The sequence below is a fragment of the Notamacropus eugenii genome, chromosome 1 (assembly GCF_028372415.1).
Source record: "Notamacropus eugenii isolate mMacEug1 chromosome 1, mMacEug1.pri_v2, whole genome shotgun sequence".
NCBI classification, from domain to species: Eukaryota; Metazoa; Chordata; class Mammalia; order Diprotodontia; family Macropodidae; genus Notamacropus; species Notamacropus eugenii.
The window spans coordinates 137,439,465-137,463,495 of NC_092872.1; the positions used below are offsets into that span (position 1 = coordinate 137,439,465).

A 24,031-nucleotide genomic window follows, 5' to 3' on the forward strand; every position below is an offset into this window, starting at 1 on the left:
TGAAGAACATACCAATGTTTCCACTACCTTTAAAGAACTCTGGCTTTATCTGACCATCCTTGCTAGCTACTGTCCAACATTTCTTCTCTTAGTGTCTGTTAAACTCCTGTTTACAGAATGCTGTCTACACTAGATTCCTCAACTTCCTCTCTTCTCACTTGCTTCATAACTCTGCATTTTGATTTCTAATCTCATCATTCAACTGAAATTATTCTCTCCAAAGCTGCCAATGACCTCTTAATTGCCAAATCTAAAGGCCCTGTCTCAATCTTCTTCATTTTTTGACCTCTCTGGAACAAGTGATACTATCAATCAATCACCCTCTTCTCCTGGATACTCTCCTGTCTAGGTTTTCATGACACTTTTTTCTCTTGGTTCTCCTATCTAACAGCTCCTTCTTAGCTTCCTTTACTAGATCTTCCTCCATATCACCTCCACTAACCATAGGAATTTCCAAAGGCTCTGTCCTGGGCCCCTTCCTCTTCTCCCATTATACCAGAGGTCTACGGATCCCCAGGAAATAGATTTAGGGGTCCATGAAGTTCGAGGGGTCTTCATTTTCACTAACCTTTAAGTGAAATTTCATGTTTCCTTTAAGTATGAATTAAAAATGAAAAACAAAATATTATTCTTAGAAGGCATTAATGACAGAAAACATTAAGAACTCTGTCTCTATACTACCTTGCGTGGTGATCTCAATCAGCTTCCATCGAAGCTTATCACTTTTATACAGATGATTTTCAGGTCTATATACTCAGTCTCCTGAACCAGGATTCTGAATTTTGGACATCCTCAATGGTATGTTCAATAAGTATCTTAAATTCAGCATGTTCAAAACAGCACTCATTATTTTCCCTCATACCCTTTACACTCCTCCAAACTTTCCTGTTACAGTCTCCCATTACTACCACTATGGGTTCTTTTGTTTTCCTCCTTATTCCTGAGCCTATCAATCACTTGTCATTAAGTATTCAACTGTCTCCAGTCCAACTCATGCTCCATTCTAACCTTGCTTACTTTTTTCACTGTGTCCTTGACCTCTTTTGCTCATACATTTTCTATTATTAGCCCTCACTGAAACCTGGCTCCTCTCTAGCGCTGGATATACCTTCTCCCATACCCTGACACACTAGTCCTGGAGGAGAAATCAAAATATCTGTTGCTCCCCACTGCTATTTCCAGACTTTTCCTTTATCTTCACTCAAAGACCTCAATCAAAATTTCCCACCCAATCCAAACTATGGTACCTGTAATTTATCAACGCACAGGTCATTCTCAAGGAATTCAGTACTTGTCTCACCATTTTCCTCCCCTCCCTAATTCTTGCTGTTATCTTAGGGTATTTGAATTTTATAATAATACCAATATCAATAACAATCACTGCTACAAACTATAGCATGCCTATTATGGGCCAGGCACTATAGATAAACATCTTACATTTTTAATGACCTCATTTGATCCTTACAACAACCTTGGAAGGTAGATGTTATTATTATCCCAATTTCATAGATGAGGAAACTGAGGCAAATGAAAGTTAAATTATTTGCCCTGGATCACACAGCTACTAAGTGTTTGAGGCCAGATTTGAGATCAGGGCTTCTTGACTCTACATCCAGTACTCTATCCACTTGGTCACCAAGTTCCTTCAAAGTCCCTAACCTCCCAATTTCTTATCTTCGTTAAATCCTATGACCTATTATTACCTATTCTTTTGCTCCATCTTAGCAACATACAGAGATGGTCACATTAGACCTACTACTTATACATGGTCCACTTCTCTAATTAAAAGCTGACATTCCCCACCTGACCATAACCTCCTTATTAATTCTACCCATGTCTCTTCTCACCCTCATTCAGCCCTGTAATCCTTCCATTCATTGGTACCTTTTTAGACCATTAACTTCAGGCTGACCTTACTTTCTTCAAAACAACAGCTGGCCATTTCAATTCTACATTGTCTTTTGTTCTAGAATCCCTTGCCCAAGTAGCAAATCTCCTGAAAGCTACAATAAACCAAACAGAGATCCAAGACTCCTAGAAATAGCAAGAAATAATAGAACAAAAATCAAAAGACTGGAAAAATAGAAGAAGATGTAACATCTGAAGTTTAGAAACAAAACAGAATACAGGTCAAGAAGAGATAATTTATTAATCACTGGATTCCCTGAATACCATGGTTTTTTAAAAAGCCTATACATTAGATCTCAAGAAACCATAAAACAAAATCTGCCCTATTAGAATCAGAGAACAATGTAAAGTTACAAAGAATTCAATGACCACCTCTCTGGGAGAAGTCCCAGGAATACCATACCCAAAATCCAGAGTTTCCATATCAAAGAAAAAGTAATGCAAACATCCAAAAAGAAACAATTCAAGTACCAAGGAAACAGTAAGGATCATTCCCAACGAGAATGTGCTGGTGAATGTTTAACAATTGGCTCCCTAGGGGAAAAAATTTATGCATGACAAGTCTTTCAGTTTAAGCTACATTATTAACATAGTCTTCACTTTCTTAATGTAAACAACCAACAAAGCAACAAAATGAGCTTTGATTTATAGAACTGTAAGTTTCTGAGGTTTAAATGCTTTCAATGAAAATTTCATAGCCAGCTCTCCTGAGGTGGCTCCAGCTGGCTCCAGCACACCCTGGGATACAGGCTTATGACCAAGAATGATTTAGACTGTGAAGCTGAATGCATTCCTACAGAGGGGAAAAAGGCTTTTTAATAGAACAGAGGACTTTCAAGTCTTTCTAAAAACCAAACCAAACCAAACCAAACCCAGTGCTCTATAAGAACTTTGATATACTAACACAAGAGTCCAGAGGAATCTAAAAAGCTAAAGTTATTTGAGCAACAAGAGGTAGCCATTTGATGATGTAGTATTAACACTCTAACGGAAAAGAAACAAGGATCCCTTCAGAACCTTAATGTCTTCAAAAGGGATTGAGGAAATTAATAAAAATGGGGATGGGAAGTGGGGAAGAGGTAAGACTGGTTGTATTCCGAAGGTTTTAAGAGGGCCAAAAGAACAGACAAGTATTCGCCAGGGCAGAAGGAATGAAAAAGGAAGTGGAACTTGCTATGTCTCACAACTGGGATAAAAAGAGTACTTAAAAATAGAGGAAGGGGCTGGGGGGAAGAGGAATCAGATAAAACCTCCTCTTATCTGAAACGAACAAAGAGTTGGAAACACCTAAAAATCGTACAGAGTAGAAACGTAACAAACTCAAAGGGAAAACAAGTAATAAGGGGAGTGGGAAGGGGATAGGACAGAAAGTAACAGGAAGAAAAGAACATTCACAAGCATAACTGGACAGGAGATCCTAAGAGAAGCAGAATTGAAGGGGGGGGGGCTTAGATCGCCTCCTAGCCAAGTGAGGAATGGCTAAATGTTCTCTCATAAGAAGTGACAAAAGATAATTTCAGGGATCCTGGATGGTAAGAACTGAAGTAGTGAATGGGAAAGGAACTAGAAGAGACAGCTGGACTTCAAAATGAAAAATGTGATAGTAGCCAAACAGTACACGAAAGCAGACAGGTTTTCTGAGAAATGATGGGGAAAATAAAAGAATTAAATACCAACTCAATCCAGTGTTTAGGGACAAAAGTAAGGGAATGTCTCTCCAGCATGTTATAAACTACTGTATTATCACAATAAGCAGGTAAGTAGCTTTTGCCAAAAAACCAACCAACCAAACAAACAAAAAACCAAAAAAACCCCCAGCTTTCTCATTCTCCAGTTGCTAGTGTCAACACAGCAGCTCCACTACAGCTATTCAGTTTAGGGAAATACTGCCAAAACGTTGCCAGTTCTCCATTTAGAATAAGCTAGGTAGAAGCAGTAGGTGGTAGTCAAGCAAATTTTGGCCTTTGGGTTATGTGGTTATTGGTGTATATGGTTCACTTGTGGCTTCAGTTACTAAACCCTAAAAATGGTTGCTTGCAAGTTTCTCTGATAATGGTCTCATTTTCAAGGAAGGAACTGAGCCATTTTTCAGATCGATACAGAAAAAAAAGCTCCAAAATCACAAATAATTAGAGAAATGCAAACGAACTCTGCAACTAATGCAAAGTAACCTTAGGTTCTAACTCACACCCAACAGGTTAGAAAAGTTGGCAAAAAACCCAAACAAACAAAAAGTCCACAAATAATGGAAGAGCTGTGGGGAGTCACCACCGTTGGTGGCACTGTGAATTAGCCATTGTAGGAAGCGATTTTGAACTATGCTCCATAAGTTACTGAACTATACATACCCTCTGAACCTAAGATTAGATTAGAAAAGAAGATTATTGTAAGATTGTAAGATTAGAAAAGAAAAGGACTCACATGTGCACAAATATTTATGAGGTTTTCTTTTTCCCTCTAGAGAAGGGGAAGCATAGGAAGCATAGAAATTTTTGCTAATTGAAAAAAAATTTAATTAAAAAAAATGCTTCTTGGAGAAAGATGCACTGATAATGATTCACTAAGTTTTTACCGACAACTTGCTCACAAATATCACTTTCAAGCATTTCTTTTGACATTCTTTTCAACCTTGTTATATCTAAAAATTACTTTCGTTGATTTGCCTCTAGTTTTGTAACAGAAGTCTTTGTGAAGGAAGAATATGGCATTTGAACTTACTCCTTACATCCAGGTTTCAGGTAGATATCTGTGGCAGTATTTAATACTAACATACTATGGCATGAGAAATACTATATTTGAAGAATAGGATTGTCTAATCAATAGATTTACTGTTTAAGAGAAAATGCATTTTTCTTCAGCCCTTGTTGTTGAAGAACTTTTCTAAAATGTCTGCTTTCCTGATTCAATGACTATATTGAACATGAAATGTGTCAGGATCAATATGGAAATAAATAATCAATATACTGGGTTTGTTATAGAATGCAAAGATCAAGAAAAATCTGTTCTGATAAATATTAAAATTTTTTTTGCCTTTCTGAATGTTTATATCAAGTTTTAAAAAATTAATTTGTTTCTCTCTCACAAAAATGAAATTCATCTTTAAAAATTCCATCCAACTAATGATTTTAGCTAATCCAAGTTTTGCTGTATTTTATATACTTCATTTCCTTAGGGCATGGGGTTTAGGAGACACTCTTGATTCTCCATACTTACTCTACTATGCCATTCTTGAAGCTCACTCCACACACAGAAGTACCCTGTGCTCCATGGTCTCTCCTTATGCCTGGCTGGTTCCTCCTAGAACCTCCACTTTAAGGAAGACCCAGTTACCTCTGTCTTCATTCCTCTCCATTCTGCACTCTTGACTTTTTTTTTTTTTTACCATGCCTACAGATGAACACCTTCACCTCTCTTCATTCCCTTTCTAAACTTCCTTGTATGTGTTGTTCTAATGTGTTCCCCAATTAGAATACGAGATTCTCCAAGTCAGAGTCTTTCTTGTATTTGTATTCCCAGCATAGTGCCTGCCATATATGAAAAGCTTAATCAATGCTTGTTGAATTCCCTTGGATGCTTGTAATATGGCCCTCTTTCCCATTCATAAGAACAAAAAACCAGAGCTAAAAAGGACATCAGAAGCTACCTCATAGAGGAGGCTACTGAAACTTTGCCAGGGCATGTAAGTGATTTGTCCATTCTGGTAGCCATTGTCTACAGACCTCTTCTTCCTTCCTTGATGAAATCAAGACCTGGTTGTCAATTTTTATCTCTTCCCCAATTCATGATCTCATATGTGGGGACTTACATATGTAACTCTCCCTCAAATACATTATCCACTCAGTTTCTCAACTTAACTCACTTCCCATGACCTTCATTTAACACCAGTCACACAGCTTCGATTTTGCCATCATTCACAAATATACCACTTCCATGTTCAAGAAATCTGAAATCCCTTGTCTGACCACAATCTGTTGGTTTTTACCTCTTTTTCTGTCTTCCCTGACTAAACTCTCCTCTTTGCCCATCTGGTGACCAATCTTTCATCCCCTCAGCTCTCTCCCAGTCCATCTCCCCAGCACTTTCCCTTATAGTAACCCCTGCTGAACCAGTTCAGTTCTATACTGTCCTCTTCTTGAGGTCTTAGCCCTCTTATCATTCTGCTAATTATGCCCTGCCTAGCCTCAACCTTGGATCACTCCAAACACTCCTTGTTTTCACTTCTATGTATGTGGTGCTGAATGAAGAGGGAGAAAAAAAACCACACATTCTGACTAGGTCCATTATAAATTTATTTTACATAACTGACTGGGCTGCTGCAAGGAAGTCTTACTCTATGTCTCTTATCAACTCACTATTCTACTCTCTACAAATGCTCTTCCAAACCTTTTTATTATCCCTTTTCAAATCTCCCCAACCCCTCAGCTAAGAACTTTGCCTCACAGGAAAAACTGGAGTCTATTTGCTCTGAATCTCCCTCTCCCTTCTTCCTTACCTCCTACCTATCACTCACATGCTTTCTGCTATCATCTCCTACTTCACCCTTGTCTCAAATGAATTAGCACTCATGAGCAAGGTCCCTTCTATAGACTACCCACTCGGGTTCTTTCTCTACAGAGTGCGTGCACACACACACTGACACACACACACGCACCACACACACCAGTGTCTCTCTCATTCAATCTTCCAAACCTTCTTAATTCTCTTCTGTCCTTTGTGGCTAAACCTGAAAAGTCTGTCTATAATGGCGCTTTCCTTTTTCTTTCCTCTTACTGTCTTCTTAACCTCTTACAATATGGCCTCTGACCTTATCATTCCACCAAGAGCGCTCCCTTCAAAGTTACTGATGGTCTTTAAGTTGCAAAATCCAATGATGTTCTCACAAATTCCATGCTTCTTGGCCTCTCCGTAGTCTTTGATATCACTGATCACCCTCCCTTCTTTGACATTCCCTCACTAGGTTTTTGGAACACCACTTTCTCCAATTCTCCTTCTACCTAATCAGACCACTTCTCAGTCTCCTTTGAGGGATCATTATTCAGATCACATTCTCCAACCTTAGGTGTCCCACAAAGCTCTGTCCCTGGCCCTCTTCTATCTTTTTACTATTTCATCTGGTGATATCAGCAGCTTCCATGGATTTAATTATCACCTTTATGCTGATGATTCTCAAATCTACCAGTTCTGCCCTAAACTCTGTTAGTCTCCAACTGCCTTCATCTGGAATATTCAGTAGACATTTTACATTCAACATGTCCAAAAAAGAACTCATTATCTTTCCCTCTAAACCTTGCCTCCCCTCTTCCCTATTCCTGTCAAAGGCAAATCATTCTCTCATTTTTTTAAGCTTGAAACCCAGGTGTCACCCTCGACTCTTTACAATCTCTCACCTTCTATATTCAATCTGTTGTCAAGACCTATTAATTTCAGATTTAGGCCCTCATCACCTCATGCCTGGAATATTGTAATAGCCTGCTGGGGGAGGTCTGCTTGCTTCAAGTCTCTCTCCACTCTAATCCATCCTCCATTCATGCATCAAAGTAATTTTCTTTTAAAGAATAGGTCCAAATATGTCACCCCACCCCATCCAACCCTGTCCCTCACTCAGTAAATCTCAGTGGCTCTCTATCCCCTCTAAGATCACCTGCAAAATTCTCTAGCATTCAAAGTCCTTTATAACCTACTCTCTCTTAGGTTTTCAGTATTTTTATATCTCACTCTGAAACACGTACTCTTTGATCCAGAGACACTGAAAGGTTTCCCATAGAAGATGAGATTTTAAATGGGATTGAAAGGAAGTCAGGAGGACAATAGATAGAGATGATGAGGGAGAGTATTCCAAGAATGGGGGACAGCCAGAGAAAAGGCCTAGAGTGACAGACAGAGTATCTTGTTCATGGAAGGGGAATTAATTTTCTCATCTTTTTTTCATTTTTTCACATGATTTAGCTTTCCTTATTCTTTTTTTTAAAAATCAGACCACTTACCTACTAGTAAGTAACTACCTTAGTAGTAACTTAAAATTTCTTTTAAATTCTCCTTAGTTTTAACAACTCAGTGCTTTTCTTTCATTCGGTTTTGTTAATCTCTTCTTTTATTTTCAGAATTTCAACTATCATTCCTATTTGGAATCTTTTGACATTTTTCTATTTAAAAAAAAAGTTAATCCACCTGTTCTTTCTCTATTTTGTTGCTTAAAGGATTTTGAAATAAATTTCCTTTTGAGGATCATTTTATCCCTTATGATTTGCTATGCTGTTGGATGTTTTCTTTGATGACATTTTCCATGTTTCAATTTGTTCTTTGACCCACCAATTATTTGGTCTGCAATTAATTTTTAGTCCATTATCCAGAGTTCCTTCATTGAATACAATCTTCACTGGTTTTCTGCATTTGTTTGTGAGGTGTTTTACCCTCAACACACACCCAATTTTTGCAAAAGTACCATGCACAGCATCAAAAAATATAAACATTTCTATTCTCATTCAGTAATTGCTAGAGATCTAACATTTCTAACTTTTCTGAATCTTCAACTTTTTTTTTTCTAATGTCCAGTATGAAAGGGATATACTAAGCTACTCTTTAAATTTTACTATTTCTCCTTCCATTTTGATTAACTTCTCCTTTAAATATTTAGATTCTATGATATTCAATGCATATCTATTAAATACTGATAATGATTTATCTAAGGTTCCTTAAAGCAGTCTTTTCTTTGCTTTTTCAACTCTGCCCTCTTTGCCAAAAAAAGATAAAAATGAGTCTGTTTAGTACTTGTGTTCTATATTGAAATATTCTGTATTGAATCTATTTCCTCTCCTTCTCTTTCACTGCCCTAATCATAATTTTTTCTTCTTTGCTTCTCTCCTTTTCATGCTGTACTCTCTGGATGGTGGAGTTTGTACTTCTACAAATGCATATTCCCTCTCCTATCCTGTCCTTTTCACGTCTCCCTCATCTCACTTATTTTCTTGATGAGTTTCATCAATTTCGACCCCAAGCCTGTGTGTGTATGTTTTCCACCTTGCTTTGTCTGGTTCATATAAAGGTGAGGTTCATGGGGTGCTCATTCCTCTTATTCCTTCTAATATGTTTGATTACTCCTCAACTCATTAACCCTTCTTTTATGAGAAAGTACGTTCCCTCTCCCTCCTACTTTCTTCCCAGTGTATTCTGCTTTTCTTCTGATTTCTTCTCTTAAGACTATCAAAACAGAATAAAACCACCTGTTGGCTTTCTCCTTATCTTTCTAAACATAACTTTATGATCCTTGAAGGGTTTTGCTTCTAATCCCCCTATTATAATGTAAACAATCCATTATCATATAGTCACTTCCAATTGATCAAATGTGTGCACCTTTTCATATTTCTCTTGATATTTGTATTTCAAACTTTCTACTGAGTTCTGCCATTTTCATTGAGAATGCTTGAAAGTCTATTTCATTAAAAATTCATCTCCTTCCCCCCCAAAGATTATACTCAGTTTTGTCAAAAAGATGATTCATGGTTGTAAGCCTTTATTTTTTATCTTTTGGAATAGTACACTCCATATTCTCTCCATGCTCTCTCCAGAGTGGCAGCTGTCTTGTGTGACCATGTGACTCCATGTTACTTGAATTTCTTTTTCACTACTTGTAATGTTTATTCTTTCATCTGGAAGTTCTTGATTATGGCTATGATGTTCTTGGGAGTTTTCATGTTGGATTTTTTTCAGGAGGTGCCCAGTGGATTCATTTTGTCCTCTGGTTCTCTGGGCTTTTTTGGGAGGCTCATGATTTTCTGTAGTCCAATGATATTAGATTTCCTACTTCATGGAGTCATTGCTTTCTGTTTGGTGTATTTTAATTTTCAGGATGTTCAATTCTGGGGTAAGGTTTTTATTACCTTCTATTCTAAGCTATTACTTTTATGTGTCTTGCTTTTCCTCCCTAGCTATCATTTCTTTTAAAATTACAGTGTTAAAAAAAAAATCGCATTGTATCAGTACCATTGACAGTTTTAGAACTGTGGTGACTGGGAACCTGGTTGCCTGGGGCAGGAGTGTGAAGGGGAAACACCAACGGCTTCCCTTGGAACTTGCCACAAGGGGCAGCTTGATGGTTAGTAGTAATCTCCTGCCTTAGAGGCAGGATGTGCCCTGGCTTCATCCAGTGGAAGGACAACTCCATCTGCTATGAACAGTGGTGGGAATGGACACCCATGTCGCCATTATACTAGTTCCAGTTTTCTTCATCATGGGACTTTTTGGAGTCTTTACTTTCCATCTGCATAAGAAGAAGGCTATCAGTGTACAGCAGAAGCTAAACAAGATATTGAGGAAAAAGTTGAAAAGATATAATTGAATGGCAGCAAACACAAGAATAGTGATACTAGTGAACAAACTGTCCATTTACATCATGAAAAATGAAGCAAATGCTGATGTTTCAAAGGCCATGATGGAAGACAATAGCATCTGGGATCCTGAAAGCCCTTTGACTTCTAGCACTCCAGGCAGTCCTCCAATGAATGCTAGTACCTTGTCACCAGGAGGTACTCCACAAAAGCATATATGTAGCTACCATCTACATACTGTTTGAGGGGCAGTAGAAAGATATGTTATGTCAGCACTGCACTCATAAATGATGGCACTTCATAAAACCAAGCAACAAATCTAAAGAAGGAAGAAGTCTTAATCAAGAGAACTTCCTATTTTGGCAGATTTAAAGTTAAAAAAGTGGAACACAAAACCCACACCAACGAATGAAGTCTGATTGATTTTTCTGTGAGTGGCATAGAAAATGTCAATGGCAAGGTACATGTGAAAAGGGAACGAAGTAGCACGGGGCAGGAGGTAGAGTTTTATTTGAAGAAGTTTTAAAGAGAATGAAAACTTAAGTGATGTGCAAAGCCAACTGCCTAAGAAAATATTTTCCTACATCTTTTGTACCATTTCTACCATGACTTTAAGATTCTAAAATAGAACACCATTGTTATGCTAGATGCCAAGTTTCATGCGTCAGCTCCATAATTGGTTACGTCTCTTATGTCTTACGAAAGTGTATTAAATTTTTGAAAAAGGCAAGATATAGTAGCATTTTAACTTCAGTCTTTTCCTTTGTCCTTGTGTATATATGCAGATTTTTCTCATTTCAGTAGCATGTATGTACCAGTGAGAATATTAATGAATATTTTGAGATTGTGCTTTTTTCCCTCTGTGTACCTCTTTGTTAAGCCCATTCTGCTGCTTCTTTTATTTTTATGTCTGTGGGGAGAAGAGGCAGTAAGCATGATCAATTTTACTGTTATAGAAGTAACAGGCAGTGACTGCAGCGTGCCCCTCCCCCACTTCATCATAATCACATTTCATTCCTAGACTATCAATGGCATCCTTTTAGAAGTGACTTAAAATTGTAATAACAATCCCATTTTAATGATTAAAAAAATGACTTCAATTCCATCAAATATTATTGTTTTGACAGCCAAAGGCTCAAACAAGCACCTCTGGTGTAGGACAAGAGGCTGTAACTTCTTCCAGGTCTTTTCCATGATGTACTTGATGGTCTTTAAGTATTGATGAGCATTCAAATGATACTGTTTATTAAGCCTTCCAAGTAGGTTCTCCTCTCCTAGGTCTTTTTTTTTTTTTAAAGTGGCCATTCTTCAATTCATTTTTATCAAGCCTTAATCATTGAATGGTGGCTGCTCCAGTCAAACTGAGACCTGTTAAAGACCTTAGCTTGAAAAGGCCAAGGTCTCCCACTGCATCCTGGGCCATCTCCAGTCATCCTGATCCATATCTGGCCACTGCACCCAGATGGTTCCTGACGAGAAAGTGAGGCTGGTAACTTTGCACAGCTCTCCCTCACTTAAATCCAATTCACTTTTATGTCATGGCATCACTTTCCTGATGAGAATGATATGTTTTCTTTTCTCTGAGGATTTCCTTGGATTAGTTGTGGAGTTACTCTTTTCTTCTGAGTTTACCTCTTGGGTTTCTCCCAGTCCATGGCATTTCTTCATATGCTTAGAATTTCTTCTTTTTACTTGTTATTATTGGTACTGGTCTCTACAGTCTCAATTTGTACATTGGAGCTTTACTCCTTTCCATACTCATGGAAGGCAGGGAGAGATCCTGCTTGGTTCTGGATATGGTAGGTAAGACCTACCTCATCTACTACAGGAATTCCTGATTTTTGGTTGAGTTCCCAAGTGGTTCAACTTAGATCTGGTCTTGGCTCCTTCTTTTTCTTCTTTCACAGTTCTAAACCCATAGGTGACTTTGTCCCTTGCTCTAAGTCTGATGGGGTCAACCAGATGTTGGCCATCTAAACTGCAGACCCCAAGAGCTTTGCTTTCCAGGTACTACTATGGCCTTTTCTCCTACTGTGGCTCCTGTTATGGCCTAGGCATATGCTGCCTAAGTTTAGGTACTCAGCTTCTTTTACTTGTGCCCTATTCTGGAAGGTGGGCTACTGCTCTGGCTTTATCTCCAACTGTGGATGGGGGGAATTATTGCTTGAGTGCTGGTCTAGCTTTTCCTCTCACTTTGGATCTGAGTGGCTTGCACGCTTTGCATTTTACCTATCCTGCTTTGTCTCTGCTTAGATATTCCAGGGTTCTGGCAGTATTTTTGGTGGAATCCTGGACTAAATCAAGATCTCTTTAGTTTTATCATCCCCCTATTCTTCCCACTTTATCACAGCTTCTTCTGGTGCATTTTAAAAACTTTACTGGGGCATTTAATAGAGATTTTCGAGGTTCTAACATGCTACCATCTTCTCAAAATCCCCTTTGCTTAGCTTTTAAAGCCCTTTAAAATCTGACCTCAATCTGTGTATCCAGAATTGTTGTATGTTATGCCTCCTCCTATATTATGCAATCCAATCAAACTGGTTCCTTTGTTCCCCGAAACAGGATATATTCCCTCTTCATTTCAAACTCAAAAAAAAAAAATCAGTCTTCCTTCTAGAAGTAACTCAAGCAATATCTTCTATAGAAAGTCTTTTGTGATCCTTTAAATGGATAGTCTGCACTCCTTTCAAATGACTTCATTTTAAATTACTTTATATTTATTCTTTGCAAGCTTTTATCTATGTGGTCCCTTGACTGGAACGCAAATCTGCAATCAGTGATTGTGTCATTCACTATATTTGTATCCTCAGCACCTAGCACATATCAGATAATTAATATCAACTGATCAATAGTAATTGCCTAATACTTACTGATTGATCCAAGTTGTACTGGTCTTCTGTCAACAATTACTAAGTACAGAAGCAGCCCAAAATAATAAGAATAATTAAAAACAAATCTGAATAACCTCTAGAGAATCTGAACATGCTGATGTTAGTCACTCAAAAAGCTATGTGAGAAAAATGGCCTAAAAACTTTAAAGCATTATATAAATCTTAATAATTGGAAAATTTACTCCCTAAATTTCTATAAGTATCTTTAAGTATATTTATAAAAAGCCTCATTATTAAATATTTGTTGAAATAATCTAATAAATGTAAAAGACTAGATGGCACATCAAATTATGTTTTAAAAATAGGAGTAATAGCACTCACCCACCTTCACTAACCAGCTCACTGTTGTCTGACTGCTTACAGGAAATTATCTTCTCCACCAGCTGGTTGTAGCTGCAATTACCAACTGCTTTCACAATGTCAGTAATCTGCAAGAAAAATAACTAACTCACTTATTTTGTAGAAGACGAGGGAAAGCCATTCTCTCTAATATTGTCAGACTATGTAAAAATTCAAGTTAACTTTGTATCAATAAGAGTAAAGTTTTACTAGTGACAAGCAAAACACTAAAGTCAGTATCAAGTACCTTTTGACATATCCTTTCTAACTCACTATAAATGTATTCTTCATCTGTACTTATGTGAAATGTCTAGGGTTAGAAGATATACCTACATATCAATTTGCTGATTAAGACCTAAATGTGTATTTAAATGAATGAAATAAAAAGTAATATTTTAGGATTATTCAGATGCTGGAATAAAGTTTTAATATAATTTTTATTTAATTTACCACAACAATGAAAATTGTACATTCAAGGAAAGGCTTGCCTAAAGGTAATATTAATTTTTAGGCTAGACCTAGTTTTTCTAACTAAAAGTAAAAAACTGATAAACATTTTATTTTGCATTCAATTTTAGCACATAATATATTCTTTAGAGATTTAATAATTATTCTCCTTCATGACACTCTACATTTGAGCCAAACCAGACTACCAGGTATTGTCCAAATTTGACATTCCTTATCTTTTTTTCTATGCCTTTATACAAACTGTTCCTAAATGCCTTTGACAACTTCCCTCCTTACTTCTGCTTCAAAAAAGCTTAGGTTTCTTTCAAGGCTCAGTTGGGATACTGATTCTTTTTCCAAAACTTCCCGAATCTCCTAGTTGATAATGGTCTTTCATTCATCAAATTATTTTGAATTTCTTTAACTATGTAATCTTGAATTGCTACAGTAAAAAGCAAGTTTGAGGGCAAGGACTGTTTGGTTGCTATATTATCAATACCTAGCACATAAATACACAATTAGTAAATAAGCATTGTTTTTCATTTTTTTAAACTGATTCCTTCTTAAATGTATTGGCAATTTTCAAATATCTTCTCTTTCCCTCCCTAGTCCCCCAGGAATTTAACCTTTACTTGCAACAATGGAAACTGTTAAGCAAATCTGACTGATGAAATAACCATGTAGTTCTTCAAAGAGAAGATGAAGCATGCTGCATCACAAGCTATCTATGGTTAGTACTAGTGTTCTTTTCATTCATGACTACTGTCATTGTGCATATTATTCTCTGGATCTGCTTATTTCACTTAGCATCATTTCATATGGGCCTTGCCATGGTTTTTGAACTTTTCATATTTAGCTTTCTTTTAGTGTAATAATATTTCATTACATTTACATGTTCCAATCTGTTCAATCAACCTGCAATCAACAGGTCCCTAGTTTCCAACGATTTTGTTTTTACTAACACAAAGAACGTGGCTAGAAATATTGTAATATATTGAACCTCACCACCCCCTTCTGTTACTGACCTCCATGGGAATATAAACCCAGTACTAGGATTGATGGCCAAAGGACATGAATAGTGTAATGATTTTTTTTTCCCCTCAATAACTGAAAACTTGTCCTGAACTGGAAGAACTGAAAACTACACCAATATATTAGTGCTGCCTCTCTTCCCACAATAAAAATTGACTGGTCCCTGAAACTTTAATTTTTGTTTCATCATTTAAAAAAAACCAACTATGAAACACAGGACTTGTTTTCATTTTTATTTCCCTTTATTACTAATGATTTAATAATTTTTATATGCTTATTGATCATTTGCATTTATTTTTTATTGTATCAAATTTTAAAGTCCTGAAAGTCACTTTTAGAAAATACACATGGATTAATCAAAGACATTTGCTTTAATTTTTTGCCCCTTTCAATACACGAGGACAAGAAGAGAGGCAATTCCTATAAAACACAACTCAAGTAAACCAATATATTCCATCTTAGTTATATTTTGATAACTCATCATGGCACAGGAAAGACTGTGTTCTTGAAGGCTGTACCAGTAAAGTACGAGCTCTAGAGAGGCCACGTAGAGTTCAACTACAGTTAATGAGAGACTATTTTCTGTCCAAGCATCGGCATACCTAAGGATAAATTCATTCATTACCAGTAGGTTTCCATGGAACTCATCTCATCAATACCCTTTACCCTATCTGACTGTAGTGTGAAGAGGCCCTTTCAGAACCTTCATTTACTGAAGGTGCCTGGGGCAGCTACCTCTTCATTTTCTACCCACTGTTTTCTCCTCTGGACTTCTCCATCATGTCCCTGGGCCAGATATCATTACTCTTCCCAGCCCCTTTCAACTTCCTTTTATATGTTATCTTCTCCAATTAGACTGTAAAGTCTTTGAGGGTAAGGACTATCTTTCTTTTTTCATACTTGTATTCCCAGCACTTAGTACACATAGTAGGTGCTTAAGAATTATTTATTTACTAAAAGATGAACTCTTTAATCCTGGAAATCCATGAAACAAAGAAAAACACAAAACGTCTATCAGATCTCTGTGGCTTCCTTGTCTTTCCGCAGTATGGTGGTAGACTAACAAAAGAACAGGCCTCAGAAAATACTAGGAGTCGCATATTAATAAAGATTAATTTAACTGTTGGTACTATACCAATCAATACATATTTACTGAATATCTGCTACATGCCAGACCCTATAAGACACAAAGATACAAATGAAACCTTTGAACTCAAGGAGCTTATGTTCTATTGTGGGGTGGGGTGTCAACATATGTATATATGCAAAACAAATATAAGGTAATTTGTGCAGGTGTAGTTAGTTGAATAAGGAATGTCTCTGAGTAAAAGGTAGCTTAAGACGAGTTCTGAAGGAAATGAGATTTTAAGCAGCAGAAGTGAGAAAGGAATGCAATCCAATATGAGAGAGAGTCAACAGACAGAACTCTAAATATAAGAACTCTGGACAACTAGAGCCAACAAATTTCTAGGGAAATGAATTATACCAATACATATATCCTTATTATAAAGACAATTTAACAAAGCATAGCTACATAGAATGATAACTAACAGGTTTTCCTAGGAGAGATGTAAAATAATTTAATTAATTATTCACCCAAAGGTAACCAGAAAAATAATTTCCTGGACCACTGTCATCCTGACCCTCAGGTTCAAGAAGAAAATAAGCAAGATGACTGCTATGAAGATAACTGCATGTTATATATTACCAATAGATGAAAAAACAGAGAAATTCTAAAAGATCTTGAGTAAACTCTTTTAGGTTAAGTCAACATATAAGTTAATAGCCATTTCAACAGCCAAATCTGGCAGTAAGGGAAGATGGTTTATATATATTTGTATGTATATGTGTATATAGATATATGTATATATGTATATGTTGGATAATATCGCTTAAGAGGAACAAAAGCCTAAAGCCTTACAGAGTACGCAGAAGAATATAGAAGCACCAATCTTCTTTGCACCCATTCATATAAGTTTAGTAAACACTTCACTGAGATAAGTTCCTCACTGGACAAATGGCCTAAAGTAAATAAACCGTTCTTAAAAGAACTGCAAGCGATTAATAATCATACGAAAGATTGCTCCAAATCACTCATAAGAGAAATTTACGTCAGGCTTTACCTCATGGACAGCAAATTGAAAATGTGACAAAAAATGGAAAAGAATCAATATTGGAAGGACTTCAGAAAGATAATAATAATAATATACTACTGATTGATCTATAATTTGTTGCAACCATTCTGGAAAACAATTTGAAATTATTCTAAATCAATGACTCAAATGCCCATCCCCCTTTAACAAAACAGATCTTGACACTAAACAAACACCACAATGAGGTAAAGATAGAAAGAAAAGCATGGCTATATACACCAAAATATTCATGGTGACACTTTTTGTGGTAGTAAATACCAACTGAGAAATGGCCTTATAAGCTGTGGCATGTGTATTGGAATGGAATACGACTGCACCATGAGAAACAGTTAATCTGATTAGTGCAAAGGAAGCATAGAAGATTTATATGAACTGATGCAGAGTGAAGAATGAAGAACCCAGAAAACAATACATAGAAAAATTATGTCAATTGTGGGGAGGGGAGAGGGAGTGGTTAAAGATAAGGAGGAAGAGGAGGATAAAGATAAGGAAGGGAGGAGGAGAAGAATGAAGAAGAGGAGGAGCAGAAGAAAAGAAGAGAAAATTCACCTCCCTTCCACTATTGCAGAAGTAAGAGATTATAGTTGGCTGCTTTGCTAACTGCATTTTTTTCCCTTTAAAAAGTTTTTTAGTTACAAAATTTTAGCTTGCTTGGTAGAGGAAAGACAATAGCTTTTTAAATGATGAAAAAAGATTTTTAAAATATAAAAACTTACATTAATTTTCATTTAATAATTTCATTTAATTTAAATTTAATGAATAAAACAGTAAATTTAGCAAAATATTTTAAAAATAATTTGGCTTACCAACCAACCACAGCATTGGCAGAGAAAGTTCAAAGTATCTGTAACCTTCAAATTTACAAAGGAGTTAAAAGAAAGGACAATCACTTATTATAAGATAAGAAACTAAGGGTTTGTGTTGTTGTTGTTTTTTTGCTGAATTCAGAATATTAAACTACAATACACAAATGACTATAAAATATTGTCATTATTTGCAACATTAATGAATTTTGGCAAATCCAGTGGCAAAATAATCTGCTTAATTTTACCAGTGAGATAAAGCTTCCAGAACTAAAACATTACTTATAGTTTACTCTGATAAGCTGCAACTATTTAATTTGTACCTTCTACAGCTAGTGTTAACTTGAATGCTAGCTACTAGACTATATTTTTCTACTTTATTTCCTTCAAGCAAAACAACGAGATCTTTTATTACATAATCTAGTATTTCTAAACTGTTCAGAGAAAAACACAAACACGACCTCATAAACACCATCAAATAAAATGCACAGTTCCAAATGCTATTGATGATAGGCTATCATCTCTGTTTAAAAGAAGTCTCCTCTATAAATTTGAAAAATTAAGGACTAGAATTAAGAAAATGCAAGAGAATTCTATTTTAGCATTTTAGATCCAAGAGTCATACTGTTATGTTTGTGTCTATTTCTGTAAAAATATCATTGCAACACTCTCAAATAACTTAGTATTGAAAGTATTTCCAACAAAAATTCTCTTGAAGGTTTAATCCGAGATAAGATGAAATCTAAGGATCGTGAGGAAAAGGTGGCCATGCACCTGTGAGAATGATGGGTTATTCTGTAGCAGCATTATCAATAACTAAATTTGCAAATCCATGGGAAATTTTTAAACTATTCCTACCATGATCTTGTTTATTCATCAGAAAGTCTGAACAAACTACTTTTAGAGTTCTATAATCAACAAATGAAGTTTGTGGAGGCAGAGTGGATCAAAAACCAACTTCAGAGTCTAGAACACTCAGGTTCAAATGCTCCTTTGGACAGATCCTGGCTTTTCATTTAAAGTCAGATTAAATTAACAAAGGAGGATAAAGACAAAATTTAATTCATAAATGAACTGTATTTGTACATTTAAGATACTAAACATGACCATTTTATAATCAAGTTTTATAAAATACTATACTTTGCATGCATTATTCATGATTCCGTATCACCTGTTGGTTGAAATGAATATTAAACTTTTCAGTTTTCTTTTCAGTTTTTCAATTGGTTTTGTCTTATCTCTCCTAATTGGAACGATATTTTGTCATTCTGTCACCTTATGTTGTTATCTATGATTTATGCATGAAAATCTGAGGCCAGGGGTCTTATTGTTTTTTTATTGGCTTCTATCACCTTTGAACTTCTGGGTGACGCTACTGTCTCTAATGTCATTCTTCCTTTACTACAGTTACCCTATATGGTCTGACCTTTTTGGCAGAACGATGCTTTTAACAGCAAAATAAAATATACAGGATTATAAAAGAAACCAAAAATTACTGAAAATATATATTCAGTATTTTTTCATACAAGTTCACAGGCCCCCCTGAAATTTGTTCATGGATCCCAGGTTAAGTATTCTTGTTCTATGATATCTAATTTGTTAGGCAGTTTTTGACCTCCTCTTTCCTTCTGATTAGATTTTGAAGACTTGGGACTAATGCATTCTTATTATCTTCTGAGGCATATACTTTGTCCCTGGCCAGGAACCTGTTATTTCAGTATCTTATGCTACCCTCCAGAAATCCAAAGGCTGTTCTTGGATACCATTTTCTCTTTAACACACATACACACACACACACACACACACACACTCTTAAAAAAAAGACAGTATCTTTCTAACATTGATTTATTTATGAAAAATACTTTTCTAAAGTCCTTGATTTTAATCAATAGCAGTGATTAAATAATGTGCGTTTAAGGTTTTAAATTTCTTGCATAAGATTTCAGTCTTTAGCAAGGCTTCTCGGATTCCTTCTGGCAACATCATCTGGGCTCATGTGAATCTCCAGAAATCTGTAATAGTTGTCTGTTTTTAAAAATCTTTTATATATGTCCTGTAATACAACAGATGCTCTCATTGTTACGAGGACTCAGTACTCAGGAGGAGGTCACCAGAGACATACTTATTTCTTCTTCTGAGCATTCCTGGATATTTTCTTATCATAATAGTATCCACAGACCTACATCATCATTACTGGAGGAAAAGTATCTGCTTCCTCATCTTTAGGAAGAGTCTCAAAATTATGATTCAGCTTTAAGTATTCGGTGATCCTTCTTTCTTCTTCTCAACACTACATTCTCCACACCCCAACCTCTTGACACAGATCGAGGTTTACCAGTGCCTCTTCAACGCCATTTTCTTCTTTGCCTTCATATGAATGCTTTTCAGTTGCTGTTCCCCCTCCCCTAAACAAAGGATCACTCCATTCCTGCTGATATTTTGGAGAATGGAGAGGTTGTCTTTGTGCCCCTTCACTTTATCTTCTAGAAGGGGTGCTATTTTGTATTTTGATGGCATATGATGGCATATAATAGCATATAACACTCACTTGGCTATGGCAGAAACACAAACATAGAAAGTTCTCTGCAGGTAACTGAAAAATTTGATGTTTTCTCTCCTGACTATACGTATATATGGCAACACACAAAAAGTCACAGAAACTTAGTACTTAGCACAGTGCTTGGAATTTTTAGATGCTTAACAAATGTCTACTGACAGACTGCTTGGAAATTTGGTACCTTTTGTTTCAGTGACTTCAATGCTAGGAATTCAGAGAATCACAGAATTTCAGGCATCCAACTTACTCTAATAGGGAAGACAATGTGTAAACAGGTATATACATAAGATGTGTGTGTGTGCACACACATACATATACACACATATGTATGTATATGTGTGTGTATAAAACTTGGAGGCAATCAGAGGGAAAGTACTGGCATAAATGGAGACAAGGAAATGTTTACTGCAGAAGGAAGGAGTTGGACTGAGTTTTGAAGGATTCCAGGGATGTTCAGAGGCAGAGATGAGGAAGGAGAGCATTTCAGGCATGGAGGATTACCAGTGAATATGCACAAAAGTTGGAAGGGGAGTGTTGTGTGCAACACAAGGAGGCCGGTGTCATGAGTTCATGGAGGGCAGTGGTGCTAAAAGCCTGGAAAGGTAGGAAGGGGTCAGTTTGAGATGAATTTTAAAAGCCAAACACAGCATTTTATATTTGATCTGAGAGGTAGGGAATCATCAGAGCTTATTAAATAGGAGTCAAATCGTCCTTTAGGAAAATGACTTTGGCAGCTGACTGGAGAAAGGAGAAGAACTAAAAGAGCCTTGATGCAGGAGACAAACCTTTACACCTTTAAAGTGCAATATTCGAGGCAAGAGGTAAAAAGGTCTGTAACAGGACACTGTTGTGAGAGGAGAAGAAAGAAAACACATTCAGATGAGGCTGTGAATTCAGAAATGACAAGACTGTGACAACAGATAAGATATGTGGAATGAATTTGGGGGTGACACTGAAGTTGTGAATACGGGTGACTGGGAGAACAGGGAAGTTGGAGAGAATACAAAGTTTGGGGAAGCTGAGTCTGAGACACATATGAACAGGGAGACATGACAAAAGGCTACTGTCATAATTCAGACAAGAAGTGAAGGGAGCCTATAGTACAGTGCTAACTGTATGAATGGAAAGATGTAAAGACAGAAATAAAGATATAAGATGTAACAATTGAAATAAGAAAATGTAGCAATAGTTTGGTTATATGGAGTGAATGTGATTAAAGTATCAAGGATGAGACTGAGATGGTGAGTTTGAATAACCAAGAAAATAGTGGTATTCTGGACAATATTAGGAAAGTTGCTGAGAATGTAGAGGATTTGGAGGGAAATACAATGAATTTTGTTTTGTAAATCTGAGGTGCACAGGGAATATTCAGTTTGAGATGTCCAAAATGTGGAATTCTAGTGCACAAAGATAATAAGTGAACTCACGGGAGCAGAAGAGATCACCAAGCAAAAGAGTACAGAGGAAGAAGAGGAGAGACCCTTGAGGGACAACCATGATTAGTGGTTATAACCTGGAGGAAGACCCAGCAATGGAGATTGAAAAGAAGTGGTGAGGGGTGGGTAGGTGGTGCAGTGGATACAGCACTGACCCTAGAGTTAGGAGGATGGGAGTTCAAATCCAACATCAGACATTTACTAGCTGTGTGACCTGGGCAAGTCACTTAATCCTAATTGTCTCCAAAAAAGAAAGAAGGAAAGAAAAAAGAAAAGAAGTAGTGAAACTGGAAGAAGAACAACTAGGTAAGAGCAGTGTCAAAAATCTAGAGATGAGAATATACAGGAGAAAGGATGACTGGCAGTGTCAAATAGTGCAGAGAATCATTTTAATCCCTTTTCCATGTGACAACTTAGCAAATATGTGAAAATGTCCATCACTTCTCCCTTGGGTCTTCTTTTCTCCAGAATAACTCTCCCCAGTTTCTTTTAACTAATTCTAATGTGCCATGGATCTGAGGTCTTTTATCATCTTGGATCTCTTCCTCTAGAAGTTCTCCAGCTTCTATTACTTTTCATTATATTCCATTTTAATGAGAATGGTGGAAATGGAAGGTGGTAGAATAGGAAAAGTATGGTGAGGAAACAAAATTAATGAAGAGAGACTACTGGTTAGAGAAATTAGGCAGGAAAAAGAAAGGATGGAAAAATTTGACAGAATTTTTTTCTAGATGGGGAGCCATGTATATGTGAAGGTAGTCAATAAAGAGGAAGAAACTGAAGATTCAAGTGCTTCATGTTAGAAAAAGAAAGATTAGGTAAGAGTAAAATCTTTCCAGTTGGCAAGGAATGAAATCTGTAGAGCAGATGGAAGCTTTAATTCTTGCAGGGAAGAGGAACAAAGCATTGGGGTGAGAGAGTTCAAGCTGAATGAACTAGATTTCCTTAGTAAAGGTGGAATTAAAACAATCAGCTCAACACAGAGCTTGCTTTTGACTAACTAAAGCAACTTTTAAACATATACCAGGAGTTCAGAGAATCTGAAAATTTATCTGAAACATTAAGTTTAGCTTTATATTTCTCTTATTCCTAACTAAATTATGTTTTTTTGGGGAAAAAAGCCTTCACAATTCAACAATCTAGCATGGCAAAATTACTGCAATGTAGAAGCCATTTGCTACATTTGGTAACCATAAAATACTCTATTACATCAGTAAAACCTCTAAACTGACAGATACCAGTTCAAATTTCATGTACAGTTTCCAAGCAAAATGTTAACTATAATGTTCAAAACATATAAGTGAATATGGTTTCTTTTCACTAGGTTATATAAGGACCTATAAATAACAGCGTACATGTGTTCTATCCAATTTCTTTCTCTTACTCATATGAAAATGCTGTATTGACCATCACTACTCTAAAAATGTAGTCCCTCAAATTGATGGGTCGTATCATCTCTCACTAGAACTATTTTAATAGTACCCTAACTGGTATTTCTACCAGGTTTTCACCCCCCTCCAATATATTTTTCAGAGAATCAGAGTATCTCAGACTCAGAGGTCCTCAGAAACCATCTCCTATTACCACTGACTATACACTCTTGTTAATGTATTGCACACTTAATTCCTCTAGCTCAACATCGCCTTACATCCCTACTGTCTACCTAATAATATACCTAATAATAATAAGCTCCTTAATCTGTCATTCAAAGCCTGTTGGGACTGGATTACAAGATACCTTTCTAGATTTCTTCATGTACTCTATGTTACTACTGAAATGAATTGTTTTCTTGTTCCCTCCTATCCCTAGAATAAATATTTCCTCTCTATTCCCATCTCTCCTGGTTGAAAACCATTCCTTGCTTCATAGCTCAATTTAGGTGCTACCTTCTCCATGAAGACTTCTCTAATCCTGCTTAGCTGGGGATGATTTCTCCCATGATCAAACTTCTCATTACATTTGAGATTCCTCTGCTTACCTGAGGGTCCACTAACCATCCATGGTACAATGGAATATCAAGAAGATCAAAAACAATGCACTCAGGTGTATATTCAAATGTTCGGACACCAGTGAATTTCACATTTACATCCAGACCTGTCTGCAGTTTGTGCAGAATTGCCATAGCATCACTCATATTCTGC

The 24,031-nt window shown here is 36.5% G+C and overlaps 1 protein-coding gene and 1 pseudogene across 3 annotated transcripts in view; one reads left to right on the plus strand and one right to left on the minus strand.

Annotated features, from left to right (window-relative positions):
* MINDY2 (MINDY lysine 48 deubiquitinase 2) overlaps nucleotides 1-24,031 on the minus strand; it is a 106,767-nt gene that overhangs the window by 34,186 nt on the left and 48,550 nt on the right. For 2 of the 3 annotated variants that reach the window (XM_072615679.1, XM_072615675.1), the window contains exons 4-5: nucleotides 23,869-24,027; nucleotides 13,449-13,551 (exon numbers count right to left, since the gene is read on the minus strand). In XM_072615679.1, coding sequence (XP_072471780.1) covers nucleotides 13,449-13,551; nucleotides 23,869-24,027 — 262 coding nt within the window. The remainder of the gene's footprint in view (nucleotides 1-13,448; nucleotides 13,552-23,868; nucleotides 24,028-24,031) is intronic. The other variant, XM_072615680.1, reaches the window with a different exon arrangement.
* Nucleotides 10,018-10,758, plus strand: LOC140529095 (RELT-like protein 1 pseudogene; annotated as a pseudogene).